This window comes from Dasypus novemcinctus, chromosome X (genome assembly GCF_030445035.2).
Source record: "Dasypus novemcinctus isolate mDasNov1 chromosome X, mDasNov1.1.hap2, whole genome shotgun sequence".
NCBI classification, from domain to species: Eukaryota; Metazoa; Chordata; class Mammalia; order Cingulata; family Dasypodidae; genus Dasypus; species Dasypus novemcinctus.
In genome coordinates this window covers 61,296,110-61,311,450 of record NC_080704.1, presented here as the reverse complement: position 1 = coordinate 61,311,450, position 15,341 = coordinate 61,296,110, and the positions used below count along the sequence as shown (strand labels likewise).

The 15,341-nt window shown below is 47.3% G+C and overlaps 1 protein-coding gene and 1 non-coding gene across 37 annotated transcripts in view; both read left to right on the top strand.

Annotated features, from left to right (window-relative positions):
- Positions 1–15,341, top strand: part of KDM5C (lysine demethylase 5C) — a 43,241-nt gene that overhangs the window by 17,376 nt on the left and 10,524 nt on the right. For 5 of the 36 annotated variants that reach the window (XM_058291866.2, XM_058291867.2, XM_058291862.2 and 2 more), the window contains 14 exons: positions 2,412–2,531; positions 2,643–2,837; positions 5,349–5,530; positions 5,620–5,744; positions 5,872–6,019; positions 6,657–6,762; positions 7,411–7,769; positions 8,425–8,563; positions 9,103–9,282; positions 9,440–9,577; positions 9,798–10,397; positions 10,681–10,759; positions 10,890–11,089; positions 11,204–11,713. In XM_058291866.2, coding sequence (XP_058147849.1) covers positions 2,412–2,531; positions 2,643–2,837; positions 5,349–5,530; positions 5,620–5,744; positions 5,872–6,019; positions 6,657–6,762; positions 7,411–7,769; positions 8,425–8,563; positions 9,103–9,282; positions 9,440–9,577; positions 9,798–10,397; positions 10,681–10,759; positions 10,890–11,089; positions 11,204–11,569 — 2,937 coding nt within the window. In that variant the 3' untranslated portion in view covers positions 11,570–11,713. Of the gene's footprint in view, positions 1–2,411; positions 2,532–2,642; positions 2,838–5,348; positions 5,531–5,619; positions 5,745–5,871; positions 6,020–6,656; positions 6,763–7,410; positions 7,770–8,424; positions 8,564–9,102; positions 9,283–9,439; positions 9,578–9,797; positions 10,398–10,680; positions 10,760–10,889; positions 11,090–11,203; positions 11,714–12,095; positions 12,415–15,341 lie in introns of those variants that run through there. The other 31 variants (XM_071213140.1, XM_071213141.1, XM_071213134.1 and 28 more) reach the window with 16 other exon arrangements.
- LOC111762161 (U4 spliceosomal RNA) lies at positions 63–201 on the top strand. Its single transcript, XR_002795347.1, has one exon. It is a non-coding gene; the product is annotated as a U4 spliceosomal RNA (small nuclear RNA).

The following is a 15,341-nucleotide window of genomic DNA, read 5'->3' as shown; positions in this document are numbered from 1 at the left end:
TGGATGGTGATGATGGTAGTACAATATTGTGAATGTGATTAATACCACTGAAGTGTACACTTAGCTTTGCACAGTGGCAGTGTCATAGCCAATAAGGTTTATCTGAGGCATAATTATTACTAACTGAGAACTTCCCAATACCCCACCATGACAATTTGAAATATATTCAGCCCTGACAATTTTTGACAGTTTTTATGGAGACTGGATTAAAAAATAAAAACAACCAAAAAATGGTTAAGATGGGAAATGTTATGTTATAAATATGCTGCCACAATAAAAACTTCTTAAAAATTAAGGCTGGGACTAGATTGTTCAGCATGTATTTCTAGAACTCCTTCTGTGTACAAGGCCTCCAGTCAGTACCCTGAAGGTAAATAAACTAGTCCCTCACTTCAGGGTATGCACAGCTGAATGGAGGACAGAGATGAGTATGCAAGTGGAGTAAAGTGTTAGAGGCGCTACAAAAAAATAATAGACTAGGTCACTTAGGATGGGGTGCTCAGGAGAGGGTTTGTAGAGGAGGTGACCCTTGAAGAAAGAGTAAGAGTGGACATGGGGCTTTAATGAGAGACTCCTAACAGAGGCTTGGCATGGTCAGATTTGCATATTTTGGAAAACTATTCTGGTGGTTGGTAATGGTGGCTAGTACAATAATACAGGTAAGAAACGGTGATGGTGTTTCTAAGTAGGGATAAATTTGAGAAGGAAACTTATTAGGGTGGTGGGAACTGATGAATAACCTGAAGAAATGTGAAGATATCTCATATTCCTGAATGGCAAGATTGAACATTGTTAGGATGTTGATTCTCTCCAAATTAATCTAGAATCCTAGCAAAGGAATCTTTTGTTTGATAGACAGAAACATTTTAGGTTCTTAACATATTAACAAGTTTCTTTCCAGAGAGTAGGATCTATTGATCCCTTTAGCCACATGGTGTCTGTTTCACTGTTCTTTGCCAAAGTTGAATATTCATCTTAAAAAGCTCTGTGAGGCTTCTCAATAAAGAGAGCAAATTAATCATACACATGGCTATTTCCACTCCTTCCTGAAACCTCACTAAAATGACACAGAGTAATTTTTTTTTAATGTGAAAAATCAGAGATGAAGAAGACAAGAGAGGAGACAATAAAACTTCAAAACTAGAAAACAGAATCTTACACTGCATAATCCCCCACAGTTCAGGAGTTGGTGGCACCAAGCATTCTGGAGGTTAAGATGGATGGAGTGAAAATAAGGATTGGTTCAAGTCTATGTAGGAAGTGGTAAGATCCCCTCATGTACTGAGCAGCTAGGAATTTAACCCTCCCTTACTCTTTGAAAAGACTGGAGGTTTATTTCTGAAGAGGTTAAAACAAAGTCTCTCCATTGAGGTCTTCTAGGTACAGTCGAGGGTAGAGTATAGTGAAAATAGTAGGATTCATTAATGTATGCATATGAGATGCTGAGATTCTTATTCATCTTCCTGCACTTGGCTCTTGAAAAACTGGCAGCCAGGCCTTTTTCCTACAGGTAGGAAATTGGTAGAGTTTTTCTCTGTGGAGAATCTGACTGGCCTGAGAGAAAGACTTAGATTTTCCCAAACTAAATAGCCGAACCAGATTACCCTGTTCTGTAGCTCTTAATTAACAAGCTTCACATATGCAGTCAGAGCTTCCGTTCCATTTTTCCGTCTTTTACTTTTAAATATGAGGTACAGATTAACAGATAATTGAGGAAAACCAAAAAGAAAAAAAGCAACTTGGAGAAACTGGCAAGGCAAAGAGAAGGAAACTTTAAAAGAAAAGGAAAAGAGACCTCAGTATCTTCAGAGATAAGCCTATATTGCAAACATGAAGTAAGAACAGGATATTATTAACAAGGAACATACTGAGAACAAAAAAGAGCTCTTGGAAAGTAAAATTATAATAGCAAGTTGAGAAAGAAGCAGCTATTTTTAACATATTCTAGAAGTATGTTATTTAGGCTTGCGAGGTTAAATACCAAAATAATCAGAAGAGAGAAATGTGATTGCCTCTGGGGAGGATAGAATGGCAGGGCCTTCTGATTTTGTAACCTTGTAGAACCATTTGACTCTTGACATTGCATATATGATGGATAAAAATAAATATTAATGAAAAATGCTTTGTCAGTTTAATGAAAATTTTTAATAAAAATTACCAGGAAAGTCGAAATATTTTTATATACACATTTCCTATTTTTGACTCTGAAATCTTATGTCGTCTGTCAATACAAATAAAAACTTGAGAGTAGAGACCTTAGTCCATCCTTTCAGAGTTGGAAGTTCTGGGAATCTGTTGTCAGACTGTGTTTCCTGAGGCTTTCCTTTACCTCCTTAAGGATCTTGCACTTAGATTAGGTTTCTATAGACTGGAAAACCTGTCTCACCAACCTTGGCCTTTCTTTTCCTCAGGTTGTCCGCACAAACCAGTGTGCCGGAGAATTCGTTATCACCTTCCCCCGTGCTTACCACAGTGGCTTCAACCAAGGCTACAACTTTGCTGAGGCTGTCAACTTTTGCACTGCTGACTGGGTGAGTCTGGAGTATGGTGGGCTGACTGGGAGAAGCAGGAGAGTTGTGCGGGAGGTTGAAGACACCATGGCTTCCAGACTCAGCCACGCTCAGTCTTGAATCTGTCCACAGTTGCCTGCTGGGCGCCAGTGCATTGAGCACTACCGCCGGCTCCGAAGATACTGCGTCTTTTCCCATGAGGAACTCATATGCAAGATGGCTGCCTGTCCAGAGAAGCTAGATCTGAACCTGGCAGCAGCTGTGCATAAGGAGATGTTCATCATGGTGCAGGAAGAGCGGCGTCTACGAAAGGCCCTGCTGGAGAAGGTGGGTGGTAGGGAGAGTGCCTGGGTCAGACATCCTCATCTGGTAGAGATAGGGGGAGGAAAGGACAGCATCATAAAGTAAAAGATGTAGCCTCTACTCTTGGGGTGTAGTGAAAAGAAGTAGACCTGTGATTGAAAACCATGTTCCATTCTCTATTAACACCATTTACTTGCAACCTTGGACAAGTTAGTTTACCTCACTGAGTGTCAGTTTCCCCATCTGAAAAATGTGGATTAAAGATAATGGTTGTTACATAACTGGCCTATAGTAAGTGCTGGTATAGCCTTATTTCATCATTATTTAATCCAACAAGATAGACATATGGAAACCCCCACCGCTAACTAGCTGGGTGACCTTTTCAAGTTAACCTCTCATGTTCTCACTTTCCCACTCTGTAAAATGAGAATAAATATCTAACTTGCAAGGTGGTTATAAAACTTAAGCAAGGTGATTTATATCAAAGCATCTATTACTGTACTTGCAGCGTAGCCACTGCTATTGTTATTGATAATATTAAGGCATGAAAAAAATGATTGAAATATGGAACTTTTGTCAGGAAATTCCATTTAATTATATTCATATGGTTCAGTAACTCAAGCTAGAGTAATAATATTACCAAGTAGTAGGAGGTCCTACTTTAACAGGTTTCTCATTAGGGGGCATTGCTACAAAGCTATAAAGTCCACTCATATACTTCAGCCTTTTTAAAGTTATACTTGTGTAGTTTGCAAACTAATTTAGTAAGGATCCTCCATAAGATTACAAAGAAATATTAGTCCTAAGGACCTCTTGCTGCTTGTTTGGTAATACTTTATTATTTTAAAGCTGAATTACAGCTTTCCTACAAGCATGAAGAACTGTAAGGAAAGTTGCAGCTATAGTAAATGTATGGGGCCTTGCAGTTTGTGGTGTTGGTGATCTCTTCAAGGATCATTTTCTCTCTAGGAGCCTTTCACTGCTGTTATTAAGTGATGACCTTGTGGCTATGCCAGGCTATGGGAAGGAGCCAAAGCAAGGTGGGGAGAATAGACATTCTCATGCTGACATTCAAAATTCTTTACACTTCAAGTAGGGTTCTGCACCCACCCCCAGTCTTGAAATTCTTTAAAAGATTGTATGTGTATTTGAGTACTTTTCTGGGGAGAGGGCTTATAGTTTGTATCCCGTTCTCAGTGGAACAACAAAAACAACAACAAATATACCTAGGGGCTTCACTCTTAGAGCATTTTTTTGAAGTCAAAATTGACTGCAGTCATATTCTTACTTTAGGCAAATTGCTGACTCTGAGACTTCCTCCTCAGTAAAATGAGATTGGCCTATGAAGTAGGTATTCTTGTCTGAAAATTAGAGATAATAACCGTAAATATTGGTTGAGCATTTATTCTAAGTTCTAATGTGCTTTTCTCAGCCCTTCATTGCTTTATGTTTGTTAATCCTCAACACCCAGTGAAGGTGGTACTGTTATCTCCATTTTACAAGATAAGGAAACTGAAACCCAGAAAGGTTTATATAATTTACTCAAGATCACATAGCTAATAAGTGGTGAAGTGGGATTTGTTTTATGCAGTGGACTCATATCTTATGATGCAGGGGTTGGGTTTTGTTTTTGTTTTTTTATTTAATCTTATTTTTAAAAGATACTTAGATTATACAAATGTCACAAAAAATATAGGGGATTCCCATATGTCCTGCTCCTCACACCTCCCACATTTTCCCACATTAACAACATCCTTCGTTAGTGAGGTACATTCATTGCAATTGATGAACACATTTTAGAGTATTGACACTAAGCATGAATTAAAGTTTACATTGTAGTTTACACTCTCTCCCACTTAATTCTGTAGGTTATGGCAGGATATATAATGGCCTGTATCTGTTGTTGCAGAGTCATTCAGGACAATTCCCAAGCCGGGTTAGGTTTTAAAGTCATTAAATATGACAAATTATGGTAGTCAAAATTTCCTTTAAATTCCCTAAAATTGCCTGTTATGTATAACATTGTATTGTCTCTCAATTATTCTCATATAGCTGGCTTTTCCTGTGTTTTTTTTGGAATAGATTACTTTTTCTTCATCTGAGGAACAGATGAAGTCATTGGCTTAGGTTTGGAAGCCATGTCATTGAAAAAAATGTGTATCTTTGAACACTAGGCATGAACATGTACAGTTGAATATATTTAAGTTAGGTATGTATAAGCAATTTCTTCTGTCTGCTAAGTAGCCAGCATTGTTACACAGTACACACCCATACTAGCCAGGCCTTTTTTTGGCCACTCCCACACATTGCCAACTCTCTGGGGACTTAGTCTACCACTTTCCTTTCTTGCCCAAAACGCCCTTTTGGAAACCCCTGCTCTAAAGTTCAGGTGTGCTCTCTGGGGTTTGGGCTTCTCCACTGTCATCAGCACAGATTTGAGTCTTTGAGTCTAAAGTGGGGCTCTGGTCTCTGAGATGGGGGTTTCTACAATGCTGTTCTGGTTTTATATAATGTGTATGGGCTGAACACTCCCAGGGCATCACAGAGGCTGAGCGAGAGGCTTTTGAGCTGCTCCCAGATGATGAGCGCCAGTGCATCAAGTGCAAGACCACGTGCTTCCTATCAGCCCTAGCCTGCTATGACTGCCCAGATGGCCTTGTCTGTCTTTCCCACATCAATGACCTCTGCAAGTGCTCTAGTAGCCGGCAGTATCTGCGGTGAGCATGGGGCCTACCTGGTAGAAATGGGGCATGGAGGAGGAGGCAGAGTTGAGCCAGATATGCTGTCCCTTTCCCTTGTCCTCCAGGTATCGGTACACCTTGGATGAGCTCCCTGCCATGCTGCATAAGCTGAAGGTTCGGGCCGAGTCATTTGACACTTGGGCCAACAAAGTGCGAGTGGCCCTGGAGGTGGAGGATGGGCGGAAGCGCAGTGAGTGATGGGGGGACAGAGGGACTCCACAGGCAAGTTCTATTCCCTTTCCACCTGTACCTCGAACCCTCCTCATCTGCCTTTCCTCAATACTGCCTACTCCTTGCTGCTCTCGTTCTCTCTCCAGGCCTTGAAGAGCTGAGAGCACTAGAGTCTGAGGCCCGTGAGCGGAGGTTTCCTAATAGTGAGCTACTGCAGCGACTGAAGAATTGCTTGAGTGAAGCGGAGGCTTGCGTGTCCCGGGCTCTGGGACTGGTCAGCGGCCAGGAAGCTGGGTATAGCAGCATGAGGTGTTGGGGTAGAGATAGCCTATTGAGGATCATGTACCTAGGAAAAGTGCTATCATTGGTGGATTCTGAGTACCATTGGGCAGACTGGACATCAGGAAATTGGAAGCACTGGATTGTGAGGTAGCTTGGGAGGCCTTGGGAAGGGCAAGGAGATGAGGCAACTTAGAATGGAGAGGGGTGCCTCAGTGACAAGAAAACTAGAGATGTTTCTTTTTTTTCATAAGTACCTGAAGGATAGTTGAGGGATAGGCTGAGGGGTTTTGTGGGCAGGGAGGAATTGTAGAAGGTTTAGGGGTAAGGAAAGGACACAGAAGCATAAGCCTGCCCCGTAGTTGCACAGCTTTAGAGTTTACAGTGAAAGATGATGAGTTGAAAATGGAAAGTCCAGCTTCTGTTGCCATTAGTTAATTTTAAGCCGTTATCCTACTCCAATTCTTTCACCTCATATGAAATGCTTGTATCTTAAAACTCTCCCTCCACCCAACTTAGACATCTGGAAGAATTCTGAGGTATGAGAGATCAAGGTGGGTAGGTATGGTGAGGAAAGGTGTTGAGTCTTAGCACAGAGATGGAGGGAGGGGGCTGGATTTGGACCTGAAACCCTTTATGTGAAACTCCATAGCCCCCACAGGGTGGCTGGTCTACAGATGACCCTGGCTGAGCTCCGGGCCTTTCTGGACCAGATGAACAACCTGCCTTGTGCCATGCACCAGATTGGGGATGTCAAGGTGAGGAGGGATGGGCTTGGAGTGCTGCTGAGGGATCAGGGACCTGAGCAGTAGGCCCCTCTTGGTTCCCTTAAATAGTTTATTTGGGTAAGAGAAGATAAACATGTGAAAAAATAATGGAAAGTATGAGGCAAAAGGACTAAGGACTGCCTTTTGCAAATGATATTTGAGGAGCTGGTGGTAAAGGGTACAAGTATAGGATGCAGAGTCAAGGGAAGTTTTCCTGGAGAAGTTGGAGAAGGAGAAGAAAGTGACAAAGATATTTGTTGGGCCTGGAAAGTTGAGCAAAGTTCATGAAGATAGAGAAGAAATGGGGTGGAAATGGCAGTGGACACCAGTGGAGATGAGGGTTTGTGAGAAGATTAAACATAGCTTAAGCGTTTTTTAGGGCAAAGGGTCTCTTGGTGCTGCACATCAGAATCCTCTGGGAAGTTAAATAAAACGCAGACTCTTGACCAACCCCCATGAAGGATCTCTGGATCTCTAAGTGTTGGGCCCAGGAATATGCATTTTGAACAGATTGCCTCAGGGTATTCTAATAGCATTGGAAACCACTGTCTTAGGGCATGGAGAAGGAGAGCCTAGTGCAAGGTCGGCTTTCTTTTCCCAAAAGCTAAGGAGCTTGTTCTTCATCCTGTTTCCTGTTAGGGTATTCTGGAACAGGTGGAGGCCTACCAGGCTGAGGCCCGTGAGGCCCTGGCCTCATTGCCCTCTAGTCCAGCACTACTGCAATCCCTGTTGGAGAAGGGGCGACAGCTTGGGGTGGAAGTACCTGAGGCCCAGCAGCTCCAGCGGCAGGTGGAGCAGGCACAATGGCTGGATGAGGTGAAACGCACGCTGGCTCCCTCAGCCCGAAGGGGCACCCTGGCTGTCATGCGGGGACTGCTGGTTGCGGGTGCCAGTGTAGCCCCCAGCCCTGCTGTGGATAAGGCCCAGGCTGAGCTGCAGGAGCTGCTGACCATTGCTGAACGCTGGGAGGAGAAGGCTCATCTCTGCCTGGAGGCCAGGTAGGTCCAGCTTCTACCTCTCCCTGCCGTACTGTAATCCTGGTATACCGATACCTGGAGGACATGGGAAAGGGAGAGCACATCTAATCTTCAGGAGAACCTGAAGATGATTCCCATGGGTGGGAATCTAGAATCTTGTGTCGAAGTGTTGACTCTCCCCTCTTTTGTATCCTATCTTGTTTTTAAACATCATGTACACATGGAGGCAGAGGTGGGCTGTTAGAGATGCAGAGATGGACAAATGCCGAGATATATAGAGGTCCAGCCCTACAAGCCGACATGTTTACCTGCACATAAGCAGAAGTACTAACAGGCAGATAAACAAAGTTGGTAGAAAGACATCACACACAGGGCAATTTGACAAATCTGCAGCAACAGATTAATACCACAGGTTTATATGTGTAGGCACTGCTAGCAGGCTGACAGATTAGCAGATAAGCAGAAGGAGCTATGGCAGAAGGATGAAGTTTGGTGCATACAATCTGAAACAAACAGGGACTGGCAGCCACCCATAGACAGAATGCAAGCAAGTAGATTCAACTAGGAGAAGGATGAACAGGTGCACCAAGGGCCTATGCAGATGTATCTGGTGGCCAAGCTGGGCTGTTCAGACAGACCACCCCAGACCAAGTCCTCTTTTTTCCCCTACGTTTAGGCAGAAGCATCCACCAGCCACACTGGAGGCCATAATCCGTGAGGCAGAAAACATCCCTGTTCACCTGCCCAACATTCAGGCTCTCAAGGAGGCTCTTGCTAAGGCCCGGGCCTGGATTGCTGATGTGGATGAGATCCAAGTGAGGACCCTATCGTCCACCCCCACCCTTCAACCCCATTCTTACCCTGGCCTTCAGTCCAGCGGGGAAGAGATGGCACATACATAGGTTGTGCTGGATTGGGTTGGCTAGAGAGAGGAAGGGGACATGGCACATAGGAGGCACCAGTGTGCTTGGTAAGCAGTGTGAATAGGGGTTGGGAGGCTGACCTGAGGGAAGAGAGGATGCTGGTTAGAATGAAAATGGTAGGAGCAGGGAGGCAGGTGGTGTGGGAATGGAGCTGGGCAGGGGCTGTTGGCATGGAGGAGGGTAGAAGAAGCAAACCACAACAAAATAACTAGTCTGGTGGTCCTGGAAATTTTGGGGCTGGGCCAATGAATGTAGGAGTTTTGGGGGAGAGACAGGTGGAAGCTCCTTGGTATATGATCCCCGTTTTTTTTCTGTCTCAAGACCATGAGTCCAGTCCATCTTCCCTGTCCTGCCCAGCTCAGGACCAGGTACAGTAAGAATCTGTAGATTTTGACAAGTTGAACTGAACTTTCTCTTACCCTTATCCCCAGAATGGTGACCACTACCCCTGCTTGGATGACCTGGAAGGCCTGGTGGCTGTGGGCCGGGACCTACCTGTGGGGCTGGAGGAGCTGAGACAGTTAGAGCTGCAGGTACTGACAGCTCATTCATGGAGGGAGAAGGCCTCCAAGACCTTCCTTAAGAAGAATTCTTGCTACACGCTGCTGGAGGTGAGGCCTGAGACCCTGACCCATAGCCTCACCTGTCCCCTTGCTGTTGTCAGATGACTCATGAGAAGACGGGCCTTTTGGGGGGACTGGGGACGGGAGGAGAGAGTGCGGGCACCAGAGGAAACTCAGTCATTCCTCTTCTGTCTACCTGCCTCAGGTGCTCTGCCCATGTGCAGATGCTGGCTCCGACAGCACCAAGCGCAGCCGATGGATGGAAAAGGAGCTAGGGTTGTACAAGTCTGACACAGAACTGCTGGGGCTGTCTGCACAGGACCTCAGGGACCCAGGCTCTGTGGTAAGGACCTGGAGTGTTGATGGGGAGAAGTTGGGTTCTGGGTATCTCCCTGCAGTGAGGACATCCTGGCGATGATAAGACTGTTGGAGCCAGGTGATCCTGGGAAGACCACTTTCCCCTTCTGAGCCTCAGTTCTGGTTTGGGAGTGGGTTGTTAAAGGGGCCAGAGAAGGGAAGAGATGGGGTGCTGACCGACTCTCCTCCTGCCCTGGTCACGGCAGATCGTGGCCTTCAAGGAGGGGGAACAAAAGGAGAAGGAGGGTATCCTGCAGCTGCGTCGCACCAACTCAGCCAAGCCCAGTCCACTGGCATCATCGACCACAGCCTCCTCTGCAACCTCCATCTGTGTGTGTGGGCAGGTGCCAGCTGGGGTGGGAGCTCTTCAGTGTGACCTGTGTCAGGACTGGTTCCATGGGCGATGTGTGTCGGTGCCCCGTCTCCTCAGCTACCCAAAGCCCAGTCCCATCTCATCCCCACCACTGGCCTGGTGGGAGTGGGACACCAAATTCCTGTGTCCACTGTGCATGCGTTCACGGCGCCCACGCCTGGAGACCATCCTGGCACTGCTGGTAGCCCTGCAGAGACTGCCTGTGCGGCTACCTGAGGGTGAGGCCCTGCAGTGCCTCACAGAGAGGGCCATCAGCTGGCAAGGCCGTGCCAGGCAAGCTCTGGCCTCTGAGGATGTGACTGCTCTGTTGGGACGGCTGGCTGAGCTTCGCCAGCGGCTGCAGGCTGAACCCAAGCCCGAGGAGCCCCCTACTTACCCTTCAACCCCTGCTCCTGACCCTCTTAGAGAGGGCAGTGGCAAGGATATGCCTAAGGTGAGCTGCCCAGCCCAGCTCTTGTCTTCAAATTCCTTTCTCCTAGCCCCTACCCTTTTTAGGCTCCAGCCCTGTTCCTGTTTTATTTTCAGCCTCCTTTGACCCAGCCTCCCTGCCCCATTGTGTATCCCATCCAGATCCCTAGATTATGCTCCCTGCTGGCAGCCTGTCTCTGTCCTCTTCCTTTAGGAGGTGGAGGGTCCCAAGCTTGGGGTTAGGGGAGGAGAATAGGGCCTAGCTATTTGGTTCAGTTACTCTTACCCATTCTTGCTCTTCTTGGCAGGTCCTGGGGTTGCTGGAGAATGGAGACAGTGTGACCAGTCCTGAGAAGGTAGCCCCGGGGGAGGGCTCAGGTAAGAGAGGTAGGTCTAGGTGTGGGTAGGCTATTGGCTTGATACTACCATAGTTACCCATATGGTCCTTGTCTCTGTTGTGGTGCTGGGGGTAAGACCAGGGGCAGCCTCTAATCCAGTCTGTTCCCCCAAACTCCAGACCTGGAGCTGCTGTCCTCGCTGTTGCCACAGTTGACTGGCCCTGTACTGGAGCTGCCTGAGGCAACCCGGGCCCCCCTGGAGGAACTCATGATGGAGGGGGATCTGCTTGAAGTGACCCTGGATGAGAACCATAGCATCTGGCAGCTGCTGCAGGCTGGGCAGCCCCCAGACCTAGAACGGATCCACACACTTCTGGAGGTGAGGAGAGGAGAGGAGAGGAGTGATGGGCAGGGCCAGGAGGTCAGGCCAAGCAGGCAGGGAGCCCAGGCCTGACCACTGGCCCACAATTCTTTTCTGCCTATCTGATCACAGCTGGAGAAAGCAGAGCGCCATGGGAGTCGGGCACGGGGCCGGGCCCTGGAGAGGCGGCGGCGGCGGAAGGTGGATCGGGGTGGGGAGGGCGATGACCCAGCCCGAGAGGAGCTAGAGCCAAAGAGGGTACGGAGCTCAGGGCCAGAGGCCGAGGAGGCCCAGGAGGAGGAGGAGCTGGAGGAGGAGACTGGGGGTGAGGGGGCCCCCCAACCCCTTCCCACCACTGACAGCCCCAGCATCCAAGAGAACCAGAATGGCTTGGAGCTGGAGCCAGGGGCTGGTTCAGGCTCTTTGGCACCGTTCTCCACTCTGAACCCCCGGCTGCATATGCCCTGCCCACAGCAGCCGCCTCAGCAACAGTTGTGACAGTGGCTCAACCCAGCACAGACCCTAACTGACCCCCCTCAGCCTCAAGGATCCTCTTTCTGACCATCAAACCCACTTCTTGGGAGGTGGGCGGGTGGGGGGGAGGGGGGATGGCCACCCCTCCCAGCCCACCCTGAGTCCCTTGACTTTTGTATTCTGACTCCAAGGTATTGTTCAGACCTCAGCTCCTGGGGGCCGGCCCCTGGAGTTCCCCCTCCCTGGTAGCCTCTAACCAGCATTCCCAGACACCTGAGGCAGATAGATAGATGGGCAGGTAGGCAGGGTGGGTGACAGGGGTTGGGCCAGCACCATTCCAGAGACAGGGCCAGTGCATATGCAAACTGGGGGATCTCCTCTCCCTTCTCTCCCCAGTTCTGGCCCTGGCCAGGCCATGCTACACTAACCTCACCTCCCTCTCCCTTTTCCTTCTCCCTTCCTCTTTCTCCTTCCCTCTCCTTTTCTCCCTCTTTCCTTCCCCCTTCTCCTTTCCCTTCTTCTCCTCCCTTCCCCTGACTATTCCACCCAGGAGGAGGAAACTTCACATAGCTGTGCTCGCAGTTTTTTATTTTAAGTCGATTTGGTTGGGGAGCTGAACAGGGCTCCCTGTGATCTGAAGAGAGCTTTTGGTGCTTGTCCTCACAACCACCTCAACCCTTCCTCCCTGTACTCTCGTCTCCTTTCCTCCTCCTGGGTTCATGTTGTAATAAAAGAAGATTGTTGGTGTGTAATTAATTTGTTCAAAAGAAAAAAGCAAGAAACTTGGTTCCAACTGAAACCTATTTTAATTTTATTTTATTATTTTCCTCTTGTTAGAAATAAAACCCTTAGCAACATTTTTTTGGAAACATGTTTCTGAAGTGCATTTCTCTTGGAAGGGGGAGAGAGTTGCCTCCATCACTTGCCTGTGCTGGCAGTAGCACAAGGGCTGAAGCCAGAGTGCTCTGGGTTCTGACATTGAATTCCACCAGGTTCTCTTTAACCTTGGGTAAGACATCCCCAATTGTCCCCCACCCCCAAGCCAGTCTTCCAACAGGTGGGCCTTGACACCTCTTGCCTAAACTCCTTCAGCAGTCTATTCCACTTTATGCCCTCCAATTTCTCTTTAAGCTGTCAGAGGGAATTTTTTTTTTTTACAGCTTTATTGATGTATACTTGATACCATAGGATTTGCCTGTTTTTAATGTACAATTCAGTGATTTAGAGGGATGCTTCTAAAATGTAGATATGATCATGTCACTCTGTTTAAAACCTTCCATGATGCCTTATTGCCCTTAAGATCAAGATACGCACCATACACGACATGGACAAAATTTCATTCTTTCTAGGAATGCTTTTCTATCCAATCCATATGCCATATTCAAGGAGCCTTCTCTGATTTTTCTCCTCCCTAAAGAGTTCTTCCTGCTTTTTGTGAATGAGGACTAAAGCCCAGATGTCATTTGCAACCTGAGTTCACTTTTTTTTTTTAAGCTTTATTGAGGTGTTACATACAATTCAGTCAGTGGCTTTTAGTATGTTCACAGAGCTATGCAGCAATCACACCACATCGTCAAATTTTAGAACATTCTTGTCATTCTAAAAAGAAACACCTCCTAGGTGTCATCTCAATTCTGCCACCACCCCCCCAGCCCTAGGCAACCACTATCTAACTTTGTCTCAATGGATTTGCCTATTTCAGGCATTTAATAGAAATGCAATCATGTACATGGTTCTTTATGACTCCCTTCTGAGCATAGCTCTTTGAAGCCCAGAGTTTACTTTTTTTTTTAATTTTTTGAGGTACCAGGGTCAGAGATTGAACCCAGAACCTCGTATGAGGGAAGCTGGCACTTAACCCCTGAGCCACATTGGCTCTCCTTAGTTGGTTTTCTCCTTTGCTGGTTTTTGTTTTTAGGAGGCATAGAGAACCGAACCCAGGACCTTCCATGTGGGAAGCAGGTGCTCAACCACTTGAGCCACATCTCCCCGAGAGTTTACTTCTAAGTATCTTTAAAGTGAATATCAATGTTAATCACCTGAAGTTGTTTTTATGGGAATTTGCATGCATGTGTTTTTCTGGCAAGAAGGCTAACTAGTTTACCTCAGATTCATAAAGGGATGCTTGGCTCCAAAGGCTAAGAACCACTCTTTGGTCCTGAATGTTCTAGGTTCTCAGTCTGGCTATGATAGAATAGAGGAGGAAGCAGTACTTAGGTTTTGCTAGGCCAGTCAGCTTCCTCTCATGCCTGACTCCTCAAAGGCTTTCCCTCCTGTCAAGGGATTAAGGGCCAGGTCCTGATCCATACCCCTGGAGTTCATCACACTTTTCTATTTTGCCTTTCTTCATCTTCAGTGGGTTCATTCTGCTCCAGTTTTTCCCCTTCCCCAAATGTCCAGTTGATAAAGACCTAGTGAAGACAAAGCTTTGATGGATGGGAGAGTCTGGCGTAGTCAAGGGGGAGGAAGGGATCAACCTTAATCCTGGGCCCAGTTTGACCCCAGGCCTCAGTTTGGGGGAAGAGTTGGTCCTTTAGTCTGTCCACCTATCTGGAATTGATTATGAAAAGGGGGTTGGAGTTGAGGACATCAGAAGAAATGGGCCTGAGCTTGGGCAGACAGGAAAGGACTCTGCCTTAGCACTTCACTACTGCTCCCTAGCCCAAGGCAGCCAATCATGGGAGGAAGTGGCCAGAGAAAGGAGGGAGAGAGAGTGCCCACAACCTGCAGCAACTTCGAGGATAGAGAACCGCTAGACCTTGGATGTAGGTCCTCCAGAGAATGGTTCCATCCCTCACCAGGTTTTAGCCTTTTCCATCTTGGCACCTCCCTGACCCATCTCACATTTCCTGCTCCCTTCTCAGTGGATATGCATCCCATGAGCTTTTCAGGATGGGCCCTAGCCCCCCCATCCTGCAAAAACCAGATCAAATCTCACCTATCCAGAGTTTCATCTAGTTCCACACCTGCCACCTTTCAGCATGCACAACTCTAGGAAGGGATGAATGACTGATTCAGAGGTGCTTCAGGTGAGTGGGGGATGGGGAGAATGAGATTGAGGAAGCAGAGGATATCTTCACCTCAGTCATTTCCTACTATATAGACACTACCTTGCTGTGTCATCCCAGAGGTTTCCATATTCCTCACAATGGCTCCTGGGTCTGCAGGTGATAGAATGGGGAGACGTATTCCTGCTAAAGCCTAACTGTCTCCCTTAGGCCCTCTTCTCACCACCACCCACCCCCAACCCCCACCCTTTGGGTCTTCTCTGTTCCTTGTATTGTGTCTCAAGCACTAGGGTTAATGGGTCTGTCCTGCTCCCAAATCCCATGTTGGGAGCTCCTGGAAGAAGGGCAAGGCTGAGGCCTGAGTCCTCTGTCCCCATTTCCAGGCCAGGGCCCTGCACAGTCGGGGCTCAGAAGAAGGGAGACAGGCTGAGCAGTTGGGACCCTACACTGTGCATTTGAACTCTCTTTCCTTTGAATTGCATAAAGTTCATTGACAGAGGGTGCTATCCCATGGGAGTGGAGTCTGGGGTCCAGGGTCCATGGGGCCCTGAAGGTACAGAAACCAACCATGGTTTCCCAGAAAAGTCCTGTAATTACAGTAATGGGAGAAGAGGGTTTGGGAGGCAGGCAGATAGACAGGATCCTTGCCTTTGGGGCACTCCCTTGTAGATCCCCTTCTGGTTGTCAAGCTCCATATGAGATATTTCACCAAGTCCCCTTCAGACACAAAGGAAACAGACCCCTAGAAAAACCAGCCTGGCCCAAGATATCCTGGCAGAGTTGGAATT